Raw genomic sequence first — 26,060 nt, 5'->3', positions numbered from 1 at the left:
AGCTTCTGTCAGACACTCCTATGGCTGATTTCTACAGCACAGGCCCAAAGGCTTGTGAAACCGCTTCCGGTTTATGTTTAAACTACAGGTACATTGTGAGAGAATATAAATATGGATGCTGTAGACAATCTAATTTCCTATAGCAAAGGACGACCAGACAGATTCAAAACATCAGCAATAAACAGTTTGGTAAGAAAACTTAACAAGTCTGAACTGACAGAACTGATCAATGCAGTTACATCTAATGGAACAAAAAAAACTACATGTGTTACCATTCGAAGGACCTTGGATGGACGTATACAGGTATGGGGAACGTGACGGAAAGTGCAAGTCAAATGGCAGAAGATGTAGATCAGCAAGTACTGCATGACGGCGAGGAAGAATCACAATCTAGTACTAGGTATGCCTAAAAGCTGCACAAAGAAAAGCAGCAATTCGTACGTCATCAAAGTTTATAACACACCATATCTTTGCCATTTTATTGGTTAATTAAGTATCACGTGTCGTTCAGTATTCGTTCAGTATTCGTTCTACTGAGTGAGTGATTTTACATCTGTTACTATGCCGAGATCTATGTTCGAGCAAATCGGACCGATACCAAGATGCCAGTTTGTTTCTTTACAGACACAGTTTACTTTGATGCATAGTGCTGTCAAAGTTCTTTTACGTAAATTAGAACGTTTTCATCTTCTTTTTTTAAAAATGAATTGAAGTTAAAATCATTTATAACAAAATAATTATTATGTATTGAAAAAGTATTTAATGATAGTCTAGTATTGTAACTTGTAGTTTTGTATAATAATATTGTTGATCAGAAGTGCCAGCTTTTCTTTTTCTAATTACGAAACATTTGAAGAACCAATTAAAACAAACGTATTGAACAGTTTTGTTATATTGGCTACAATTGGGGACTTGGCTCCGACAGATCCGTTATCTCCAATTTCCATAACTCTTATTCACAGACAAACAGACGTAAGTTTTTAATCTGTGTTTATGCCATAGGCATATTAGTTGAAGATACTGTATACATTCTTTTTTATATTTCATTCATAAAACACAACGTAAACTTGCATAAAATAGTGACAGTTTTTTATTCTAATAATAAAGTTTCTTTGAATTATAACAGTTTTGTTTTTTTGTTTAAAAATGTGTATTCTGGAATTTTACTGCTAACGGTAATGTTATAAAATAGCAATTTTGTAAAGGTTTTTACATAAAATACTAAAATGTGTCTACTGTAGCATCCATACGTTTACCTTTTTAAAGTAAATTGGGGTAGTTTTGTAGATGGGAATCAGTTGTTCATTTTAACAATTTTCTTTTATAATCCAAAATTTCAGGAGGAATCGGAGGTTGGTCAACTAATGGGTGCTGGGTTGATTCAACAAATGATACAAGTACAACGTGTAAATGCAATCATTTCACAAACTTTGCTTTACTTATGGTTAGTGCTTTCATTATCTGAATAATTAGAGCTATGTGTAAAAAATACCAGAGGAATATAAATGCATTTTGTTTTCTAGGATGTATATGGTGATACGGCAGAGCTGCCCGAGAAGCATCAATTGGCTCTCTTTTATATTTCGTATATTGGGTGTGGCCTTTCTATTCTTGGTTTGTCACTGACACTCCTTATTAAATCAAAATACCAGTTGTACGTATTATGTTATGTGGTAATTCAATACAAATTTTAATTAAAATCTAAATAGTGGCTGATACAAACGTGTTCGTAACTGATGTTTAATTGTCTTTTCCCTGCGAGACACTTGCGGCCTAGGTTACTGTGAGATTGCCCATAAATGAAGATAATCCTTCAAAACATGATTTTCAATTTGAATTGCATTGTTATTACAAACAGTATTCTAAAGTCACCATTTTGTATACAGTATGCTATTCACGTATTCAGATATGTGGCACATGCAAGGGAAAGCAGACATAAGTCGGAATTTTCAAAATTGAGATTTTCACAAATACTACATAACCTACATAATCCAAGATTTATAAAAATGCTAAAAAAAAAATATCTTGATACCATGTCTACTTCCTGAGATATCTCAGCCTAAAGTTTTGTAGACCAGCAAGTACTGCATGACGGCGAGGAAGAATCACAATCCAGTACTAGGTATGCCTAAAAGCTGCACGAAGAAAAGCAGCAATTCGTACGTCATCAAAGTTTATAACACACCATATCTTTGCCATTTTATTGGTTAATTAAGTATCACGTGATCCGCAGTGAGAATAAAACTATTTGAAAGCCAACAAAACCGTCTCGGAGTATTCATTGCGTGAACGTCACCTCAAATCCTGAATTTGGTGTGTAACCAGCAAGAACCTTCTTTGGTGCCGTGACTAGGATTTTGAGGAAGAGATCACCAACTGAAGTTCAAGTAATCTACTGCAACCAAGCTACGCTTACTAGTTCATCCGTCGGACGTGCCATTGACTAGTTACATCAAGTACAACTTAAATCTGATAAGTTTAATATATTTTATTTTCTTATATATTTAATATAATTGCAATCTATATATAATATCATGTCAATTGTATCGACTCCCCGAGGGAGAGGAAGGGGTCGTGGGATGATAAGACCAGGACCACAGTCTGTACCAACCCATGTTGATAATATTAGGTTAAGAGCAGATAGAACTTCCACCATAACGGCCCCTCTAATACAACCACAAATAGTAATGAAGCAAGAGATAAGGCAACCTCCAGTCTTTCGTGGCGAGTCCGCTAAAGTACCCTATTTAGATTGGGAGGACCAAATAAGATCATATATCAGAAATATCTTCCTATACAAGAGGTCGGGGAAGAAATTTTGTCCCTCCTCCTAGGAAAAGCAAAATCAATTGTAAAGGTTGGTCTTCGATGCAAATCAACCAATGATCCAGAAGTTATTTTTTCAATTTTAAGACAAAATTTTAGTGATGAGCTTCTGTCAGACACTCCTATGGCTGATTTCTACAGCACAGGCCCAAAGGCTTGTGAAACCGCTTCCGGTTTATGTTTAAACTACAGGTACATTGTGAGAGAATATAAATATGGATGCTGTAGACAATCTAATTTCCTATAGCAAAGGACGACCAGACAGATTCAAAACATCAGCAATAAACAGTTTGGTAAGAAAACTTAACAAGTCTGAACTGACAGAACTGATCAATGCAGTTACATCTAATGGAACAAAAAAAACTACATGTGTTACCATTCGAAGGACCTTGGATGGACGTATACAGGTATGGGGAACGTGACGGAAAGTGCAAGTCAAATGGCAGAAGATGTAGATCAGCAAGTACTGCATGACGGCGAGGAAGAATCACAATCCAGTACTAGGTATGCCTAAAAGCTGCACAAAGAAAAGCAGCAATTCGTACGTCATCAAAGTTTATAACACACCATATCTTTGCCATTTTATTGGTTAATTAAGTATCACGTGTCGTTCAGTATTCGTTCTACTGAGTGAGTGATTTTACATCTGTTACTATGCCGAGATCTATGTTCGAGCAAATCGGACCGATACCAAGATGCCAGTTTGTTTCTTTACAGACACAGTTTACTTTGATGCATAGTGCTGTCAAAGTTCTTTTACGTAAATTAGAACGTTTTCATCTTCTTTTTTTAAAAATGAATTGAAGTTAAAATCATTTATAACAAAATAATTATTATGTATTGAAAAAGTATTTAATGATAGTCTAGTATTGTAACTTGTAGTTTTGTATAATAATATTGTTGATCAGAAGTGCCAGCTTTTCTTTTCCTAATTACGAAACATTTGAAGAACCAATTAAAACAAACGTATTGAACAGTTTTGTTATATTGGCTACAATTGGGGACTTGGCTCCGACAGATCCGTTATCTCCAATTTCCATAACTCTTATTCACAGACAAACAGACGTAAGTTTTTAATCTGTGTTTATGCCATAGGCATATTAGTTGAAGATACTGTATACATTCTTTTTTATATTTCATTCATAAAACACAACGTAAACTTGCATAAAATAGTGACAGTTTTTTATTCTAATAATAAAGTTTCTTTGAATTATAACAGTTTTGTTTTTTTGTTTAAAAATGTGTATTCTGGAATTTTACTGCTAACGGTAATGTTATAAAATAGCAATTTTGTAAAGGTTTTTACATAAAATACTAAAATGTGTCTACTGTAGCATCCATACGTTTACCTTTTTAAAGTAAATTGGGGTAGTTTTGTAGATGGGAATCAGTTGTTCATTTTAACAATTTTCTTTTATAATCCAAAATTTCAGGAGGAATCGGAGGTTGGTCAACTAATGGGTGCTGGGTTGATTCAACAAATGATACAAGTACAACGTGTAAATGCAATCATTTCACAAACTTTGCTTTACTTATGGTTAGTGCTTTCATTATCTGAATAATTAGAGCTATGTGTAAAAAATACCAGAGGAATATAAATGCATTTTGTTTTCTAGGATGTATATGGTGATACGGCAGAGCTGCCCGAGAAGCATCAATTGGCTCTCTTTTATATTTCGTATATTGGGTGTGGCCTTTCTATTCTTGGTTTGTCACTGACACTCCTTATTAAATCAAAATACCAGTTGTACGTATTATGTTATGTGGTAATTCAATACAAATTTTAATTAAAATCTAAATAGTGGCTGATACAAACGTGTTCGTAACTGATGTTTAATTGTCTTTTCCCTGCGAGACACTTGCGGCCTAGGTTACTGTGAGATTGCCCATAAATGAAGATAATCCTTCAAAACATGATTTTCAATTTGAATTGCATTGTTATTACAAACAGTATTCTAAAGTCACCATTTTGTATACAGTATGCTATTCACGTATTCAGATATGTGGCACATGCAAGGGAAAGCAGACATAAGTCGGAATTTTCAAAATTGAGATTTTCACAAATACTACATAACCTACATAATCCAAGATTTATAAAAATGCTAAAAAAAAAATATCTTGATACCATGTCTACTTCCTGAGATATCTCAGCCTAAAGTTTTGTAGACCAGCAAGTACTGCATGACGGCGAGGAAGAATCACAATCCAGTACTAGGTATGCCTAAAAGCTGCACGAAGAAAAGCAGCAATTCGTACGTCATCAAAGTTTATAACACACCATATCTTTGCCATTTTATTGGTTAATTAAGTATCACGTGATCCGCAGTGAGAATAAAACTATTTGAAAGCCAACAAAACCGTCTCGGAGTATTCATTGCGTGAACGTCACCTCAAATCCTGAATTTGGTGTGTAACCAGCAAGAACCTTCTTTGGTGCCGTGACTAGGATTTTGAGGAAGAGATCACCAACTGAAGTTCAAGTAATCTACTGCAACCAAGCTACGCTTACTAGTTCATCCGTCGGACGTGCCATTGACTAGTTACATCAAGTACAACTTAAATCTGATAAGTTTAATATATTTTATTTTCTTATATATTTAATATAATTGCAATCTATATATAATATCATGTCAATTGTATCGACTCCCCGAGGGAGAGGAAGGGGTCGTGGGATGATAAGACCAGGACCACAGTCTGTACCAACCCATGTTGATAATATTAGGTTAAGAGCAGATAGAACTTCCACCATAACGGCCCCTCTAATACAACCACAAATAGTAATGAAGCAAGAGATAAGGCAACCTCCAGTCTTTCGTGGCGAGTCCGCTAAAGTACCCTATTTAGATTGGGAGGACCAAATAAGATCATATATCAGAAATATCTTCCTATACAAGAGGTCGGGGAAGAAATTTTGTCCCTCCTCCTAGGAAAAGCAAAATCAATTGTAAAGGTTGGTCTTCGATGCAAATCAACCAATGATCCAGAAGTTATTTTTTCAATTTTAAGACAAAATTTTAGTGATGAGCTTCTGTCAGACACTCCTATGGCTGATTTCTACAGCACAGGCCCAAAGGCTTGTGAAACCGCTTCCGGTTTATGTTTAAACTACAGGTACATTGTGAGAGAATATAAATATGGATGCTGTAGACAATCTAATTTGCCATAGCCAAGGAGGACCAGACGGATTCAAAACCTCTGCCATCAACAGTTTGGTCAAAAAACTTGAAAACTCCGAACTGACAGAACTGATAAATGCAGTTATTTCAAATGGCACTAAAAAAAAAAATTAATTTGTTACCATTCGAAGGACCTTGGATGGACGTACAGTATACAGGTATTCAATTTATAAATAATTTATTAATTATGCTATTTAAATGCCTACAGTGATGAAGAAGAAAGTAATGATACCACACACAGCCACCTTCTACCCATCCTGGGGCAGAAACTACAGAACCAGCATTGTCAACTACTCTCACTAATACGACTCCATCAACAACTTTAATGACCACATCACTTGTTCAGAATTCAACAACTCATTTCTTAAATGAAACATCTGGACAAGAGACAGTGCAGACAAGTCGAGGTGAAACGTTGACAGATCTCCAGGGCACATTTGTTTGGCTACAAACTGAAGGAAAAACCACAGCAAAAGTTGAATGTCCATACAACCCAGGCAACTTTTCAACAAGAAAATGGTAAAAATACAACTATGACGTACTACCAATACCAATGTTTAAATATACATCTATCATTTTGCATCCCGACCAGATTCACTAGAACTTGGAATTCCATACCCAATCTGATTCGTGATGTTTTTGTTAATGGTTCTTTTATTAATTTTAAATTATCTCTAAAGCTATATTTTAAATCTCGGAGAGAAACTTTTTAAATTTTTAAATGAAATGATATGTCTACTATATTTGTATATATTCTTGTTATTTGTTATTTATGTGTTGGAGAGACACACCTTACCGGTGACAGCGTTTGTTTAATGCTTTTGTCTTTCCTCGGCCTCGTGTCTTGTTTTTCATATATATATATATATTTTTATGTTTTTTTTGTAATTATTATTTTATGTTTATTGCCGAAATGAATAAAATAAATAAAATAAATCAATTAACCTATATTATAATTCTTTTAGAATTATTTTCTTACTTCTCGTTTTTGTATTGTGTCCATGTCGTCATTAGCTGAAAACATCTACAGTAGACAGTATTTCGTTATCGTTTACATTCTTTTAGTTTTCTTCCTCTGCTTTTCAATCAAGACACACTTTCTTCTCCTTTTTTTGTGACCAATATATCTATTTCTATATTTAATTCTTTCAAAATAAATTAAAGATGTTTTCCAAATTTAAATCGTACCAAATTCTCTTACGAAAGCGTCTTGACACGCAATTTTTAGGCTTTGGTGTCAACAGAGGTCACTGCAGGAAGTCAAACGTGCACATTGAAAATAATATGGATATTATGAATATTTTTTAAATTAATAAGAAATATATCAGAAATACATACAATCGGATGATGGATCCCGCGCCTAACTTTCATAACACCAGATAATTTGTATCGACAAAGAAATATTGAAGCAGCTGCCAATATGTACAAAGGTGATCAACGTTAATCGATGGGTGTGGCATAGCATATATTGCGCCAACGGGAAAGTTTTTATCCTAAAACATTGTTTTCAAACAACTTTCAGTTGTGTGCCTGTTATGTATTGGTCATTATTGTACTTTTTTTCAGAAAGTGCATTGCCACTTTCTACTATGCTGATGGATAAGACGTCCTCTGCTGGCGACTTCACGACCGATGACTTCGAGATTGTCGTTACGGTAATGGAAAACTTGGCAAACAATATTGCTGTTTATAAAGATTCTAGCAGACAGGTTATGGGGAACGTGATGGAAAGTGCAAGTCAAATGGCAGAAGATGTAGACCAGCAAGTACTGCATGACGGCGAGGAAGAATCACAATCTAGTACTAGGTATGCCTAAAAGCTGCACAAAGAAAAGCAGCAATTCGTACGTCATCAAAGTTTATAACACACCATATCTTTGCCATTTTATTGGTTAATTAAGTATCACGTGTCGTTCAGTATTCGTTCAGTATTCGTTCTACTGAGTGAGTGATTTTACATCTGTTACTATGCCGAGATCTATGTTCGAGCAAATCGGACCGATACCAAGATGCCAGTTTGTTTCTTTACAGACACAGTTTACTTTGATGCATAGTGCTGTCAAAGTTCTTTTACGTAAATTAGAACGTTTTCATCTTCTTTTTTTAAAAATGAATTGAAGTTAAAATCATTTATAACAAAATAATTATTATGTATTGAAAAAGTATTTAATGATAGTCTAGTATTGTAACTTGTAGTTTTGTATAATAATATTGTTGATCAGAAGTGCCAGCTTTTCTTTTTCTAATTACGAAACATTTGAAGAACCAATTAAAACAAACGTATTGAACAGTTTTGTTATATTGGCTACAATTGGGGACTTGGCTCCGACAGATCCGTTATCTCCAATTTCCATAACTCTTATTCACAGACAAACAGACGTAAGTTTTTAATCTGTGTTTATGCCATAGGCATATTAGTTGAAGATACTGTATACATTCTTTTTTATATTTCATTCATAAAACACAACGTAAACTTGCATAAAATAGTGACAGTTTTTTATTCTAATAATAAAGTTTCTTTGAATTATAACAGTTTTGTTTTTTTGTTTAAAAATGTGTATTCTGGAATTTTACTGCTAACGGTAATGTTATAAAATAGCAATTTTGTAAAGGTTTTTACATAAAATACTAAAATGTGTCTACTGTAGCATCCATACGTTTACCTTTTTAAAGTAAATTGGGGTAGTTTTGTAGATGGGAATCAGTTGTTCATTTTAACAATTTTCTTTTATAATCCAAAATTTCAGGAGGAATCGGAGGTTGGTCAACTAATGGGTGCTGGGTTGATTCAACAAATGATACAAGTACAACGTGTAAATGCAATCATTTCACAAACTTTGCTTTACTTATGGTTAGTGCTTTCATTATCTGAATAATTAGAGCTATGTGTAAAAAATACCAGAGGAATATAAATGCATTTTGTTTTCTAGGATGTATATGGTGATACGGCAGAGCTGCCCGAGAAGCATCAATTGGCTCTCTTTTATATTTCGTATATTGGGTGTGGCCTTTCTATTCTTGGTTTGTCACTGACACTCCTTATTAAATCAAAATACCAGTTGTACGTATTATGTTATGTGGTAATTCAATACAAATTTTAATTAAAATCTAAATAGTGGCTGATACAAACGTGTTCGTAACTGATGTTTAATTGTCTTTTCCCTGCGAGACACTTGCGGCCTAGGTTACTGTGAGATTGCCCATAAATGAAGATAATCCTTCAAAACATGATTTTCAATTTGAATTGCATTGTTATTACAAACAGTATTCTAAAGTCACCATTTTGTATACAGTATGCTATTCACGTATTCAGATATGTGGCACATGCAAGGGAAAGCAGACATAAGTCGGAATTTTCAAAATTGAGATTTTCACAAATACTACATAACCTACATAATCCAAGATTTATAAAAATGCTAAAAAAAAAATATCTTGATACCATGTCTACTTCCTGAGATATCTCAGCCTAAAGTTTTGTAGACCAGCAAGTACTGCATGACGGCGAGGAAGAATCACAATCCAGTACTAGGTATGCCTAAAAGCTGCACGAAGAAAAGCAGCAATTCGTACGTCATCAAAGTTTATAACACACCATATCTTTGCCATTTTATTGGTTAATTAAGTATCACGTGATCCGCAGTGAGAATAAAACTATTTGAAAGCCAACAAAACCGTCTCGGAGTATTCATTGCGTGAACGTCACCTCAAATCCTGAATTTGGTGTGTAACCAGCAAGAACCTTCTTTGGTGCCGTGACTAGGATTTTGAGGAAGAGATCACCAACTGAAGTTCAAGTAATCTACTGCAACCAAGCTACGCTTACTAGTTCATCCGTCGGACGTGCCATTGACTAGTTACATCAAGTACAACTTAAATCTGATAAGTTTAATATATTTTATTTTCTTATATATTTAATATAATTGCAATCTATATATAATATCATGTCAATTGTATCGACTCCCCGAGGGAGAGGAAGGGGTCGTGGGATGATAAGACCAGGACCACAGTCTGTACCAACCCATGTTGATAATATTAGGTTAAGAGCAGATAGAACTTCCACCATAACGGCCCCTCTAATACAACCACAAATAGTAATGAAGCAAGAGATAAGGCAACCTCCAGTCTTTCGTGGCGAGTCCGCTAAAGTACCCTATTTAGATTGGGAGGACCAAATAAGATCATATATCAGAAATATCTTCCTATACAAGAGGTCGGGGAAGAAATTTTGTCCCTCCTCCTAGGAAAAGCAAAATCAATTGTAAAGGTTGGTCTTCGATGCAAATCAACCAATGATCCAGAAGTTATTTTTTCAATTTTAAGACAAAATTTTAGTGATGAGCTTCTGTCAGACACTCCTATGGCTGATTTCTACAGCACAGGCCCAAAGGCTTGTGAAACCGCTTCCGGTTTATGTTTAAACTACAGGTACATTGTGAGAGAATATAAATATGGATGCTGTAGACAATCTAATTTCCTATAGCAAAGGACGACCAGACAGATTCAAAACATCAGCAATAAACAGTTTGGTAAGAAAACTTAACAAGTCTGAACTGACAGAACTGATCAATGCAGTTACATCTAATGGAACAAAAAAAACTACATGTGTTACCATTCGAAGGACCTTGGATGGACGTATACAGGTATGGGGAACGTGACGGAAAGTGCAAGTCAAATGGCAGAAGATGTAGATCAGCAAGTACTGCATGACGGCGAGGAAGAATCACAATCCAGTACTAGGTATGCCTAAAAGCTGCACAAAGAAAAGCAGCAATTCGTACGTCATCAAAGTTTATAACACACCATATCTTTGCCATTTTATTGGTTAATTAAGTATCACGTGTCGTTCAGTATTCGTTCTACTGAGTGAGTGATTTTACATCTGTTACTATGCCGAGATCTATGTTCGAGCAAATCGGACCGATACCAAGATGCCAGTTTGTTTCTTTACAGACACAGTTTACTTTGATGCATAGTGCTGTCAAAGTTCTTTTACGTAAATTAGAACGTTTTCATCTTCTTTTTTTAAAAATGAATTGAAGTTAAAATCATTTATAACAAAATAATTATTATGTATTGAAAAAGTATTTAATGATAGTCTAGTATTGTAACTTGTAGTTTTGTATAATAATATTGTTGATCAGAAGTGCCAGCTTTTCTTTTTCTAATTACGAAACATTTGAAGAACCAATTAAAACAAACGTATTGAACAGTTTTGTTATATTGGCTACAATTGGGGACTTGGCTCCGACAGATCCGTTATCTCCAATTTCCATAACTCTTATTCACAGACAAACAGACGTAAGTTTTTAATCTGTGTTTATGCCATAGGCATATTAGTTGAAGATACTGTATACATTCTTTTTTATATTTCATTCATAAAACACAACGTAAACTTGCATAAAATAGTGACAGTTTTTTATTCTAATAATAAAGTTTCTTTGAATTATAACAGTTTTGTTTTTTTGTTTAAAAATGTGTATTCTGGAATTTTACTGCTAACGGTAATGTTATAAAATAGCAATTTTGTAAAGGTTTTTACATAAAATACTAAAATGTGTCTACTGTAGCATCCATACGTTTACCTTTTTAAAGTAAATTGGGGTAGTTTTGTAGATGGGAATCAGTTGTTCATTTTAACAATTTTCTTTTATAATCCAAAATTTCAGGAGGAATCGGAGGTTGGTCAACTAATGGGTGCTGGGTTGATTCAACAAATGATACAAGTACAACGTGTAAATGCAATCATTTCACAAACTTTGCTTTACTTATGGTTAGTGCTTTCATTATCTGAATAATTAGAGCTATGTGTAAAAAATACCAGAGGAATATAAATGCATTTTGTTTTCTAGGATGTATATGGTGATACGGCAGAGCTGCCCGAGAAGCATCAATTGGCTCTCTTTTATATTTCGTATATTGGGTGTGGCCTTTCTATTCTTGGTTTGTCACTGACACTCCTTATTAAATCAAAATACCAGTTGTACGTATTATGTTATGTGGTAATTCAATACAAATTTTAATTAAAATCTAAATAGTGGCTGATACAAACGTGTTCGTAACTGATGTTTAATTGTCTTTTCCCTGCGAGACACTTGCGGCCTAGGTTACTGTGAGATTGCCCATAAATGAAGATAATCCTTCAAAACATGATTTTCAATTTGAATTGCATTGTTATTACAAACAGTATTCTAAAGTCACCATTTTGTATACAGTATGCTATTCACGTATTCAGATATGTGGCACATGCAAGGGAAAGCAGACATAAGTCGGAATTTTCAAAATTGAGATTTTCACAAATACTACATAACCTACATAATCCAAGATTTATAAAAATGCTAAAAAAAAAATATCTTGATACCATGTCTACTTCCTGAGATATCTCAGCCTAAAGTTTTGTAGACCAGCAAGTACTGCATGACGGCGAGGAAGAATCACAATCCAGTACTAGGTATGCCTAAAAGCTGCACGAAGAAAAGCAGCAATTCGTACGTCATCAAAGTTTATAACACACCATATCTTTGCCATTTTATTGGTTAATTAAGTATCACGTGATCCGCAGTGAGAATAAAACTATTTGAAAGCCAACAAAACCGTCTCGGAGTATTCATTGCGTGAACGTCACCTCAAATCCTGAATTTGGTGTGTAACCAGCAAGAACCTTCTTTGGTGCCGTGACTAGGATTTTGAGGAAGAGATCACCAACTGAAGTTCAAGTAATCTACTGCAACCAAGCTACGCTTACTAGTTCATCCGTCGGACGTGCCATTGACTAGTTACATCAAGTACAACTTAAATCTGATAAGTTTAATATATTTTATTTTCTTATATATTTAATATAATTGCAATCTATATATAATATCATGTCAATTGTATCGACTCCCCGAGGGAGAGGAAGGGGTCGTGGGATGATAAGACCAGGACCACAGTCTGTACCAACCCATGTTGATAATATTAGGTTAAGAGCAGATAGAACTTCCACCATAACGGCCCCTCTAATACAACCACAAATAGTAATGAAGCAAGAGATAAGGCAACCTCCAGTCTTTCGTGGCGAGTCCGCTAAAGTACCCTATTTAGATTGGGAGGACCAAATAAGATCATATATCAGAAATATCTTCCTATACAAGAGGTCGGGGAAGAAATTTTGTCCCTCCTCCTAGGAAAAGCAAAATCAATTGTAAAGGTTGGTCTTCGATGCAAATCAACCAATGATCCAGAAGTTATTTTTTCAATTTTAAGACAAAATTTTAGTGATGAGCTTCTGTCAGACACTCCTATGGCTGATTTCTACAGCACAGGCCCAAAGGCTTGTGAAACCGCTTCCGGTTTATGTTTAAACTACAGGTACATTGTGAGAGAATATAAATATGGATGCTGTAGACAATCTAATTTGCCATAGCCAAGGAGGACCAGACGGATTCAAAACCTCTGCCATCAACAGTTTGGTCAAAAAACTTGAAAACTCCGAACTGACAGAACTGATAAATGCAGTTATTTCAAATGGCACTAAAAAAAAAAATTAATTTGTTACCATTCGAAGGACCTTGGATGGACGTACAGTATACAGGTATTCAATTTATAAATAATTTATTAATTATGCTATTTAAATGCCTACAGTGATGAAGAAGAAAGTAATGATACCACACACAGCCACCTTCTACCCATCCTGGGGCAGAAACTACAGAACCAGCATTGTCAACTACTCTCACTAATACGACTCCATCAACAACTTTAATGACCACATCACTTGTTCAGAATTCAACAACTCATTTCTTAAATGAAACATCTGGACAAGAGACAGTGCAGACAAGTCGAGGTGAAACGTTGACAGATCTCCAGGGCACATTTGTTTGGCTACAAACTGAAGGAAAAACCACAGCAAAAGTTGAATGTCCATACAACCCAGGCAACTTTTCAACAAGAAAATGGTAAAAATACAACTATGACGTACTACCAATACCAATGTTTAAATATACATCTATCATTTTGCATCCCGACCAGATTCACTAGAACTTGGAATTCCATACCCAATCTGATTCGTGATGTTTTTGTTAATGGTTCTTTTATTAATTTTAAATTATCTCTAAAGCTATATTTTAAATCTCGGAGAGAAACTTTTTAAATTTTTAAATGAAATGATATGTCTACTATATTTGTATATATTCTTGTTATTTGTTATTTATGTGTTGGAGAGACACACCTTACCGGTGACAGCGTTTGTTTAATGCTTTTGTCTTTCCTCGGCCTCGTGTCTTGTTTTTCATATATATATATATATTTTTATGTTTTTTTTGTAATTATTATTTTATGTTTATTGCCGAAATGAATAAAATAAATAAAATAAATCAATTAACCTATATTATAATTCTTTTAGAATTATTTTCTTACTTCTCGTTTTTGTATTGTGTCCATGTCGTCATTAGCTGAAAACATCTACAGTAGACAGTATTTCGTTATCGTTTACATTCTTTTAGTTTTCTTCCTCTGCTTTTCAATCAAGACACACTTTCTTCTCCTTTTTTTGTGACCAATATATCTATTTCTATATTTAATTCTTTCAAAATAAATTAAAGATGTTTTCCAAATTTAAATCGTACCAAATTCTCTTACGAAAGCGTCTTGACACGCAATTTTTAGGCTTTGGTGTCAACAGAGGTCACTGCAGGAAGTCAAACGTGCACATTGAAAATAATATGGATATTATGAATATTTTTTAAATTAATAAGAAATATATCAGAAATACATACAATCGGATGATGGATCCCGCGCCTAACTTTCATAACACCAGATAATTTGTATCGACAAAGAAATATTGAAGCAGCTGCCAATATGTACAAAGGTGATCAACGTTAATCGATGGGTGTGGCATAGCATATATTGCGCCAACGGGAAAGTTTTTATCCTAAAACATTGTTTTCAAACAACTTTCAGTTGTGTGCCTGTTATGTATTGGTCATTATTGTACTTTTTTTCAGAAAGTGCATTGCCACTTTCTACTATGCTGATGGATAAGACGTCCTCTGCTGGCGACTTCACGACCGATGACTTCGAGATTGTCGTTACGGTAATGGAAAACTTGGCAAACAATATTGCTGTTTATAAAGATTCTAGCAGACAGGTTATGGGGAACGTGATGGAAAGTGCAAGTCAAATGGCAGAAGATGTAGACCAGCAAGTACTGCATGACGGCGAGGAAGAATCACAATCTAGTACTAGGTATGCCTAAAAGCTGCACAAAGAAAAGCAGCAATTCGTACGTCATCAAAGTTTATAACACACCATATCTTTGCCATTTTATTGGTTAATTAAGTATCACGTGTCGTTCAGTATTCGTTCAGTATTCGTTCTACTGAGTGAGTGATTTTACATCTGTTACTATGCCGAGATCTATGTTCGAGCAAATCGGACCGATACCAAGATGCCAGTTTGTTTCTTTACAGACACAGTTTACTTTGATGCATAGTGCTGTCAAAGTTCTTTTACGTAAATTAGAACGTTTTCATCTTCTTTTTTTAAAAATGAATTGAAGTTAAAATCATTTATAACAAAATAATTATTATGTATTGAAAAAGTATTTAATGATAGTCTAGTATTGTAACTTGTAGTTTTGTATAATAATATTGTTGATCAGAAGTGCCAGCTTTTCTTTTTCTAATTACGAAACATTTGAAGAACCAATTAAAACAAACGTATTGAACAGTTTTGTTATATTGGCTACAATTGGGGACTTGGCTCCGACAGATCCGTTATCTCCAATTTCCATAACTCTTATTCACAGACAAACAGACGTAAGTTTTTAATCTGTGTTTATGCCATAGGCATATTAGTTGAAGATACTGTATACATTCTTTTTTATATTTCATTCATAAAACACAACGTAAACTTGCATAAAATAGTGACAGTTTTTTATTCTAATAATAAAGTTTCTTTGAATTATAACAGTTTTGTTTTTTTGTTTAAAAATGTGTATTCTGGAATTTTACTGCTAACGGTAATGTTATAAAATAGCAATTTTGTAAAGGTTTTTACATAAAATACTAAAATGTGTCTACTGTAGCATCCATACGTTTACCTTTTTAAAGTAAATTGGGGTAGTTTTGTAGATGGGAATCAGTTGTTCATTTTAACAATTTTCTTTTATAATCCAAAATTTCAGGAGGAATCGGAGGTTGGTCAACTAATGGGTGCTGGGTTGATTCAACAAATGATACAAGTACAACGTGTAAATGCAATCATTTCACAAACTTTGCTTTACTTATGGTTAGTGCTTTCATTATCTGAATAATTAGAGCTATGTGTAAAAAATACCAGAGGAATATAAATGCATTTTGTTTTCTAGGATGTATATGGTGATACGGCAGAGCTGCCCGAGAAGCATCAATTGGCTCTCTTTTATATTTCGTATATTGGGTGTGGCCTTTCTATTCTTGGTTTGTCACTGACACTCCTTATTAAATCAAAATACCAGTTGTACGTATTATGTTATGTGGTAATTCAATACAAATTTTAATTAAAATCTAAATAGTGGCTGATACAAACGTGTTCGTAACTGATGTTTAATTGTCTTTTCCCTGCGAGACACTTGCGGCCTAGGTTACTGTGAGATTGCCCATAAATGAAGATAATCCTTCAAAACATGATTTTCAATTTGAATTGCATTGTTATTACAAACAGTATTCTAAAGTCACCATTTTGTATACAGTATGCTATTCACGTATTCAGATATGTGGCACATGCAAGGGAAAGCAGACATAAGTCGGAATTTTCAAAATTGAGATTTTCACAAATACTACATAACCTACATAATCCAAGATTTATAAAAATGCTAAAAAAAAAATATCTTGATACCATGTCTACTTCCTGAGATATCTCAGCCTAAAGTTTTGTAGACCAGCAAGTACTGCATGACGGCGAGGAAGAATCACAATCCAGTACTAGGTATGCCTAAAAGCTGCACGAAGAAAAGCAGCAATTCGTACGTCATCAAAGTTTATAACACACCATATCTTTGCCATTTTATTGGTTAATTAAGTATCACGTGATCCGCAGTGAGAATAAAACTATTTGAAAGCCAACAAAACCGTCTCAGAGTATTCATTGCGTGAACGTCACCTCAAATCCTGAATTTGGTGTGTAACCAGCAAGAACCTTCTTTGGTGCCGTGACTAGGATTTTGAGGAAGAGATCACCAACTGAAGTTCAAGTAATCTACTGCAACCAAGCTACGCTTACTAGTTCATCCGTCGGACGTGCCATTGACTAGTTACATCAAGTACAACTTAAATCTGATAAGTTTAATATATTTTATTTTCTTATATATTTAATATAATTGCAATCTATATATAATATCATGTCAATTGTATCGACTCCCCGAGGGAGAGGAAGGGGTCGTGGGATGATAAGACCAGGACCACAGTCTGTACCAACCCATGTTGATAATATTAGGTTAAGAGCAGATAGAACTTCCACCATAACGGCCCCTCTAATACAACCACAAATAGTAATGAAGCAAGAGATAAGGCAACCTCCAGTCTTTCGTGGCGAGTCCGCTAAAGTACCCTATTTAGATTGGGAGGACCAAATAAGATCATATATCAGAAATATCTTCCTATACAAGAGGTCGGGGAAGAAATTTTGTCCCTCCTCCTAGGAAAAGCAAAATCAATTGTAAAGGTTGGTCTTCGATGCAAATCAACCAATGATCCAGAAGTTATTTTTTCAATTTTAAGACAAAATTTTAGTGATGAGCTTCTGTCAGACACTCCTATGGCTGATTTCTACAGCACAGGCCCAAAGGCTTGTGAAACCGCTTCCGGTTTATGTTTAAACTACAGGTACATTGTGAGAGAATATAAATATGGATGCTGTAGACAATCTAATTTCCTATAGCAAAGGACGACCAGACAGATTCAAAACATCAGCAATAAACAGTTTGGTAAGAAAACTTAACAAGTCTGAACTGACAGAACTGATCAATGCAGTTACATCTAATGGAACAAAAAAAACTACATGTGTTACCATTCGAAGGACCTTGGATGGACGTATACAGGTATGGGGAACGTGACGGAAAGTGCAAGTCAAATGGCAGAAGATGTAGATCAGCAAGTACTGCATGACGGCGAGGAAGAATCACAATCCAGTACTAGGTATGCCTAAAAGCTGCACAAAGAAAAGCAGCAATTCGTACGTCATCAAAGTTTATAACACACCATATCTTTGCCATTTTATTGGTTAATTAAGTATCACGTGTCGTTCAGTATTCGTTCTACTGAGTGAGTGATTTTACATCTGTTACTATGCCGAGATCTATGTTCGAGCAAATCGGACCGATACCAAGATGCCAGTTTGTTTCTTTACAGACACAGTTTACTTTGATGCATAGTGCTGTCAAAGTTCTTTTACGTAAATTAGAACGTTTTCATCTTCTTTTTTTAAAAATGAATTGAAGTTAAAATCATTTATAACAAAATAATTATTATGTATTGAAAAAGTATTTAATGATAGTCTAGTATTGTAACTTGTAGTTTTGTATAATAATATTGTTGATCAGAAGTGCCAGCTTTTCTTTTTCTAATTACGAAACATTTGAAGAACCAATTAAAACAAACGTATTGAACAGTTTTGTTATATTGGCTACAATTGGGGACTTGGCTCCGACAGATCCGTTATCTCCAATTTCCATAACTCTTATTCACAGACAAACAGACGTAAGTTTTTAATCTGTGTTTATGCCATAGGCATATTAGTTGAAGATACTGTATACATTCTTTTTTATATTTCATTCATAAAACACAACGTAAACTTGCATAAAATAGTGACAGTTTTTTATTCTAATAATAAAGTTTCTTTGAATTATAACAGTTTTGTTTTTTTGTTTAAAAATGTGTATTCTGGAATTTTACTGCTAACGGTAATGTTATAAAATAGCAATTTTGTAAAGGTTTTTACATAAAATACTAAAATGTGTCTACTGTAGCATCCATACGTTTACCTTTTTAAAGTAAATTGGGGTAGTTTTGTAGATGGGAATCAGTTGTTCATTTTAACAATTTTCTTTTATAATCCAAAATTTCAGGAGGAATCGGAGGTTGGTCAACTAATGGGTGCTGGGTTGATTCAACAAATGATACAAGTACAACGTGTAAATGCAATCATTTCACAAACTTTGCTTTACTTATGGTTAGTGCTTTCATTATCTGAATAATTAGAGCTATGTGTAAAAAATACCAGAGGAATATAAATGCATTTTGTTTTCTAGGATGTATATGGTGATACGGCAGAGCTGCCCGAGAAGCATCAATTGGCTCTCTTTTATATTTCGTATATTGGGTGTGGCCTTTCTATTCTTGGTTTGTCACTGACACTCCTTATTAAATCAAAATACCAGTTGTACGTATTATGTTATGTGGTAATTCAATACAAATTTTAATTAAAATCTAAATAGTGGCTGATACAAACGTGTTCGTAACTGATGTTTAATTGTCTTTTCCCTGCGAGACACTTGCGGCCTAGGTTACTGTGAGATTGCCCATAAATGAAGATAATCCTTCAAAACATGATTTTCAATTTGAATTGCATTGTTATTACAAACAGTATTCTAAAGTCACCATTTTGTATACAGTATGCTATTCACGTATTCAGATATGTGGCACATGCAAGGGAAAGCAGACATAAGTCGGAATTTTCAAAATTGAGATTTTCACAAATACTACATAACCTACATAATCCAAGATTTATAAAAATGCTAAAAAAAAAATATCTTGATACCATGTCTACTTCCTGAGATATCTCAGCCTAAAGTTTTGTAGACCAGCAAGTACTGCATGACGGCGAGGAAGAATCACAATCCAGTACTAGGTATGCCTAAAAGCTGCACGAAGAAAAGCAGCAATTCGTACGTCATCAAAGTTTATAACACACCATATCTTTGCCATTTTATTGGTTAATTAAGTATCACGTGATCCGCAGTGAGAATAAAACTATTTGAAAGCCAACAAAACCGTCTCGGAGTATTCATTGCGTGAACGTCACCTCAAATCCTGAATTTGGTGTGTAACCAGCAAGAACCTTCTTTGGTGCCGTGACTAGGATTTTGAGGAAGAGATCACCAACTGAAGTTCAAGTAATCTACTGCAACCAAGCTACGCTTACTAGTTCATCCGTCGGACGTGCCATTGACTAGTTACATCAAGTACAACTTAAATCTGATAAGTTTAAAGACCCCTTCCCTGCAATTTTGGACGTTTTTTGGAAAATAATACATATATATCACTTTAAAAACATTAAACCATGTCATTCCTTGTCTTAAATGTACGTTTTATGGTAAATTATGATAAAAAGTGAGAAACAATGCACTACCTAAGTAGCTCGCGGCGATCGACCTCTCGTGGACGGTCTCAGGCCTAGCCTAGCTAGGCTTAGTTTTGTAGGCCTAGCTGGTAAACATCGGTAACGTACGAACATCGTACGCTAGCTATATACCTAGCCTGACGTTGTATAGTTGCTGCATTAATTGTCTTTCTATTTTTGCCAGACTCCGTTGATACAAATTGGGGAAAACCCGGTATTTTCGCTGAAAAGTAAGGAGTCTTCCATTTGTTTTGGCTTCACGATCGATCGAAAAGTGGGCGAATTACAGGTGAAAAACAACAATATCAATCCGCGCGCAATGCATTTTGGGATTTATAGCGGGCCGCTATAATTATTAAAATCGATTTATTTTTCACATTTTTAACCGTTTAAAGACGAAAAAAGTTATCGCAATAGGACCATATAGTATTATTTTTACATTAAATATAGTTTGTGATCTTAAATTAGATCTAAAAAACGTAGGGAATGGGGCTTTAATATATTTTATTTTCTTATATATTTAATATAATTGCAATCTATATATAATATCATGTCAATTGTATCGACTCCCCGAGGGAGAGGAAGGGGTCATGGGATGATAAGACCAGGACCACAGTCTGTACCAACCCATGTTGATAATATTAGGTTAAGAGCAGATAGAACTTCCACCATAACGGCCCCTCTAATACAACCACAAATAGTAATGAAGCAAGAGATAAGGCAACCTCCAGTCTTTCGTGGCGAGTCCGCTAAAGTACCCTATTTAGATTGGGAGGACCAAATAAGATCATATATCAGAAATATCTTCCTATACAAGAGGTCGGGGAAGAAATTTTGTCCCTCCTCCTAGGAAAAGCAAAATCAATTGTAAAGGTTGGTCTTCGATGCAAATCAACCAATGATCCAGAAGTTATTTTTTCAATTTTAAGACAAAATTTTAGTGATGAGCTTCTGTCAGACACTCCTATGGCTGATTTCTACAGCACAGGCCCAAAGGCTTGTGAAACCGCTTCCGGTTTATGTTTAAACTACAGGTACATTGTGAGAGAATATAAATATGGATGCTGTAGACAATCTAATTTCCTATAGCAAAGGACGACCAGACAGATTCAAAACATCAGCAATAAACAGTTTGGTAAGAAAACTTAACAAGTCTGAACTGACAGAACTGATCAATGCAGTTACATCTAATGGAACAAAAAAAACTACATGTGTTACCATTCGAAGGACCTTGGATGGACGTATACAGGTATGGGGAACGTGACGGAAAGTGCAAGTCAAATGGCAGAAGATGTAGATCAGCAAGTACTGCATGACGGCGAGGAAGAATCACAATCCAGTACTAGGTATGCCTAAAAGCTGCACAAAGAAAAGCAGCAATTCGTACGTCATCAAAGTTTATAACACACCATATCTTTGCCATTTTATTGGTTAATTAAGTATCGCGTGTCGTTCAGTATTCGTTCTACTGAGTGAGTGATTTTACATCTGTTACTATGCCGAGATCTATGTTCGAGCAAATCGGACCGATACCAAGATGCCAGTTTGTTTCTTTACAGACACAGTTTACTTTGATGCATAGTGCTGTCAAAGTTCTTTTACGTAAATTAGAACGTTTTCATCTTCTTTTTTTAAAAATGAATTGAAGTTAAAATCATTTATAACAAAATAATTATTATGTATTGAAAAAGTATTTAATGATAGTCTAGTATTGTAACTTGTAGTTTTGTATAATAATATTGTTGATCAGAAGTGCCAGCTTTTCTTTTTCTAATTACGAAACATTTGAAGAACCAATTAAAACAAACGTATTGAACAGTTTTGTTATATTGGCTACAATTGGGGACTTGGCTCCGACAGATCCGTTATCTCCAATTTCCATAACTCTTATTCACAGACAAACAGACTGAAGTTTTTAATCTGTGTTTATGCCATAGGCATATTAGTTGAAGATACTGTATACATTCTTTTTTATATTTCATTCATAAAACACAACGTAAACTTGCATAAAATAGTGACAGTTTTTTATTCTAATAATAAAGTTTCTTTGAATTATAACAGTTTTGTTTTTTTTTTTAAAAATGTGTATTCTGGAATTTTACTGCTAACGGTAATGTTATAAAATAGCAATTTTGTAAAGGTTTTTACATAAAATACTAAAATGTGTCTACTGTAGCATCCATACGTTTACCTTTTTAAAGTAAATTGGGGTAGTTTTGTAGATGGGAATCAGTTGTTCATTTTAACAATTTTCTTTTATAATCCAAAATTTCAGGAGGAATCGGAGGTTGGTCAACTAATGGGTGCTGGGTTGATTCAACAAATGATACAAGTACAACGTGTAAATGCAATCATTTCACAAACTTTGCTTTACTTATGGTTAGTGCTTTCATTATCTGAATAATTAGAGCTATGTGTAAAAAATACCAGAGGAATATAAATGCATTTTGTTTTCTAGGATGTATATGGTGATACGGCAGAGCTGCCCGAGAAGCATCAATTGGCTCTCTTTTATATTTCGTATATTGGGTGTGGCCTTTCTATTCTTGGTTTGTCACTGACACTCCTTATTAAATCAAAATACCAGTTGTACGTATTATGTTATGTGGTAATTCAATACAAATTTTAATTAAAATCTAAATAGTGGCTGATACAAACGTGTTCGTAACTGATGTTTAATTGTCTTTTCCCTGCGAGACACTTGCGGCCTAGGTTACTGTGAGATTGCCCATAAATGAAGATAATCCTTCAAAACATGATTTTCAATTTGAATTGCATTGTTATTACAAACAGTATTCTAAAGTCACCATTTTGTATACAGTATGCTATTCACGTATTCAGATATGTGGCACATGCAAGGGAAAGCAGACATAAGTCGGAATTTTCAAAATTGAGATTTTCACAAATACTACATAACCTACATAATCCAAGATTTATAAAAATGCTAAAAAAAAAATATCTTGATACCATGTCTACTTCCTGAGATATCTCAGCCTAAAGTTTTGTAGACCAGCAAGTACTGCATGACGGCGAGGAAGAATCACAATCCAGTACTAGGTATGCCTAAAAGCTGCACGAAGAAAAGCAGCAATTCGTACGTCATCAAAGTTTATAACACACCATATCTTTGCCATTTTATTGGTTAATTAAGTATCACGTGATCCGCAGTGAGAATAAAACTATTTGAAAGCCAACAAAACCGTCTCGGAGTATTCATTGCGTGAACGTCACCTCAAATCCTGAATTTGGTGTGTAACCAGCAAGAACCGGTTACATTCTTTGGTGCCGTGACCAGGATTTTGAGGAAGAGATCACCAACTGAAGTTCAAGTAATCTACTGCAACCAAGCTACGCTTAATAGTTCATCCGTCGGACGTGCCATTGACTAGTTACATCAAGTACAACTTAAATCTGATAAGTTTAATATATTTTAATTTTTTATATATTTAATATAATTGCAATCTGTATATAATATTATCATATCAATTGTATCGACTCCCCGAGGGAGAGGAAGGGGTCGTGGGATGATAAGACCAGGACCACAGTCTGTACCAACCCATGTTGATAATATTAGGTTAAGAGCAGATAGAACTTAGACCATAACGGCCCCTCTAATACAACCACAAATAGTAATGAAGCAAGAGATAAGGCAACCTCCAGTCTTTCGTGGCGAGTCCGCTAAAGTACCCTATTTAGATTGGGAGGACCAAATAAGATCATATATCAGAAATATCTTCCTATACAAGAGGTCGGGGAAGAAATTTTGTCCCTCCTCCTAGGAAAAGCAAAATCAATTGTAAAGGTTGGTCTTCGATGCAAATCAACCAATGATCCAGAAGTTATTTTTTCAATTTTAAGACAAAATTTTAGTGATGAGCTTCTGTCAGACACTCCTATGGCTGATTTCTACAGCACAGGCCCAAAGGCTTGTGAAACCGCTTCCGGTTTATGTTTAAACTACAGGTAAATTGTGAGAGAATATAAATATGGATGCTGTAGACAATCTAATTTCCTATAGCAAAGGACGACCAGACAGATTCAAAACATCAGCAATAAACAGTTTGGTAAGAAAACTTAACAAGTCTGAACTGACAGAACTGATCAATGCAGTTACATCTAATGGAACAAAAAAAACTACATGTGTTACCATTCGAAGGACCTTGGATGGACGTACAGTATACAGGTATGGGGAACGTGACGGAAAGTGCAAGTCAAATGGCAGAAGATGTAGATCAGCAAGTACTGCATGACGGCGAGGAAGAATCACAATCTAGTACTAGGTATGCCTAAAAGCTGCACAAAGAAAAGCAGCAATTCGTACGTCATCAAAGTTTATAACACACCATATCTTTGCCATTTTATTGGTTAATTAAGTATCACGTGTCGTTCAGTATTCGTTCTACTGAGTGAGTGATTTTACATCTGTTACTATGCCGAGATCTATGTTCGAGCAAATCGGACCGATACCAAGATGCCAGTTTGTTTCTTTACAGACACAGTTTACTTTGATGCATAGTCCTGTCAAAGTTCTTTTACGTAAATTAGAACGTTTTCATCTTTTTTTAAAAATGAATTGAAGTTAAAATCATTTATAACAAAATAATTATTATGTATTGAAAAAGTATTTAATGATAGTCTAGTATTGTAACTTGTAGTTTTGTATAATAATATTGTCGATCAGAAGTGCCAGTTTTTCTTTTTCTAATTACGAAACATTTGAAGAACCAATTAAAACAAACGTATTGAACAGTTTTGTTATATTGGCTACAATTGGGGACTTGGCTCCGACAGATCCGTTATCTCCAATTTCCATAACTCTTATTCACAGACAAACAGACGTAAGTTTTTAATCTGTGTTTATGCCATAGGCATATTAGTTGAAGATACTGTATACATTCTTTTTTATATTTCATTCATAAAACACAACGTAAATTTGCATAAAATAGTGACAGTTTTTTATTCTAATAATAAAGTTTCTTTGAATTATAACAGTTTTGTTTTTTTGTTTAACTTGGATTATTATTTTTCGTTATTTTAGAATGTTGGAAATCCAAAATGTGTATTCTGGAATTTTACTGCTAACGGTAATGTTATAAAATAGCAATTTTGTAAAGGTTTTTACATAAAATACTAAAATGTGTCTACTGTAGCATCCATACGTTTACCTTTTTAAAGTAAATTGGGGTAGTTTTGTAGATGGGAATCAGTTGTTCATTTTAACAATTTCTTTTATAATCCAAAATTTCAGGAGGAATCGGAGGTTGGTCAACTAATGGGTGCTGGGTTGATTCAACAAATGATACAAGTACAACGTGTAAATGCAATCATTTCACAAACTTTGCTTTACTTATGGTAAGTGCTTTCATTATCTGAATAATTAGAGCTATGTGTAAAAAATACCAGAGGAATATAAATGCATTTTGTTTTCTAGGATGTATATGGTGATACGGCAGAGCTGCCCGAGAAGCATCAATTGGCTCTCTCTTATATTTCGTATATTGGGTGTGGCCTTTCTATTCTTGGTTTGTCACCGACACTCCTGACTTATTAAATCAAAATACCAGTTGGACGTATTATGTTATGTGGTAATTCAATACAAATTTCAATTAAAATCTAAATAGTGGGTGATACAAACGTGTTTGTAACTGATGTTTAATTGTCTTTTCCCTGTGAGACACTTTTGCGGCCTAGGTTACTGTGAGATTGCCC

At 34.5% G+C, this 26,060-nt stretch overlaps 4 protein-coding genes across 8 annotated transcripts in view; 3 read left to right on the top strand and 1 right to left on the bottom strand.

Moving 5' to 3' along the window:
• Window positions 1-1,422, top strand: part of LOC140055650 (uncharacterized) — a 13,834-nt gene extending 12,412 nt beyond the window's left edge. The window contains exon 4 of the mRNA XM_072101007.1: window positions 1,341-1,422. Coding sequence (XP_071957108.1) covers window positions 1,341-1,365 — 25 coding nt within the window. The 3' untranslated portion in view covers window positions 1,366-1,422. The remainder of the gene's footprint in view (window positions 1-1,340) is intronic.
• The window catches only part of LOC140055645 (macoilin-1-like), a 67,893-nt gene extending 47,286 nt beyond the window's left edge, over window positions 1-20,607 (bottom strand). Inside the window, exon 1 of the mRNA XM_072100997.1 lies at window positions 20,361-20,607. The gene's annotated coding sequence lies outside the window, so the exon portion shown is untranslated. The remainder of the gene's footprint in view (window positions 1-20,360) is intronic.
• On the top strand, window positions 1,354-14,149 carry LOC140055648 (uncharacterized). 3 transcript variants are annotated; one of them, XM_072100999.1, is made up of 4 exons: window positions 1,354-1,444; window positions 4,260-4,363; window positions 8,750-8,853; window positions 8,933-10,711. In XM_072100999.1, the coding sequence occupies exons 1-4, from the start codon at window positions 1,411-1,413 to the stop codon at window positions 9,033-9,035; spliced, it is 345 nt and encodes a 114-aa protein (XP_071957100.1). In that variant the 5' UTR covers window positions 1,354-1,410; the 3' UTR covers window positions 9,036-10,711. The 3 variants fall into 3 exon arrangements, with proteins under 3 accessions (XP_071957100.1, XP_071957101.1, XP_071957102.1); XM_072101000.1 differs by lacking the exons at window positions 1,354-1,444; window positions 8,933-10,711 and adding exons at window positions 11,669-11,772; window positions 11,852-14,149 and having other exon boundaries at window positions 3,797-4,363; XM_072101001.1 differs by lacking the exons at window positions 1,354-1,444; window positions 4,260-4,363; window positions 8,933-10,711 and adding exons at window positions 6,737-7,809; window positions 11,669-11,772; window positions 11,852-14,149.
• Window positions 14,146-26,060, top strand: LOC140055649 (uncharacterized). 3 transcript variants are annotated; one of them, XM_072101004.1, is made up of 4 exons: window positions 14,146-15,218; window positions 16,159-16,262; window positions 19,078-19,181; window positions 19,261-20,181. In XM_072101004.1, the coding sequence occupies exons 1-4, from the start codon at window positions 15,185-15,187 to the stop codon at window positions 19,361-19,363; spliced, it is 345 nt and encodes a 114-aa protein (XP_071957105.1). In that variant the 5' UTR covers window positions 14,146-15,184; the 3' UTR covers window positions 19,364-20,181. The 3 variants fall into 3 exon arrangements, with proteins under 3 accessions (XP_071957105.1, XP_071957104.1, XP_071957106.1); XM_072101003.1 differs by lacking the exons at window positions 14,146-15,218; window positions 19,261-20,181 and adding exons at window positions 22,627-22,730; window positions 22,810-24,508 and having other exon boundaries at window positions 15,346-16,262; XM_072101005.1 differs by lacking the exons at window positions 14,146-15,218; window positions 16,159-16,262; window positions 19,261-20,181 and adding exons at window positions 22,627-22,730; window positions 25,390-25,435; window positions 25,600-26,060 and having other exon boundaries at window positions 18,131-19,181.

Source organism: Antedon mediterranea, chromosome 7, assembly GCF_964355755.1.
Source record: "Antedon mediterranea chromosome 7, ecAntMedi1.1, whole genome shotgun sequence".
Taxonomy (NCBI): Eukaryota; Metazoa; Echinodermata; class Crinoidea; order Comatulida; family Antedonidae; genus Antedon; species Antedon mediterranea.
The sequence above is the reverse complement of the archived record's forward strand: the minus strand, read 5'-3'. Positions and strand labels throughout refer to the sequence as shown.

Coding starts and splice junctions, on each gene's coding strand:
- LOC140055648 (XM_072101000.1), top strand. CDS start 4,330: ATGCAATCATTTCACAAACTTTGCTTTACTTATG. Junction 8,854..11,668: donor CAAACTTTGCTTTACTTATG/GTTAGTGCTTTC, acceptor CCAAAATTTCAG/GAGGAATCGGAGGTTGGTCA. Junction 11,773..11,851: donor CAAACTTTGCTTTACTTATG/GTTAGTGCTTTC, acceptor TTTGTTTTCTAG/GATGTATATGGTGATACGGC.
- LOC140055649 (XM_072101003.1), top strand. CDS start 16,229: ATGCAATCATTTCACAAACTTTGCTTTACTTATG. Junction 16,263..19,077: donor CAAACTTTGCTTTACTTATG/GTTAGTGCTTTC, acceptor CCAAAATTTCAG/GAGGAATCGGAGGTTGGTCA. Junction 19,182..22,626: donor CAAACTTTGCTTTACTTATG/GTTAGTGCTTTC, acceptor CCAAAATTTCAG/GAGGAATCGGAGGTTGGTCA.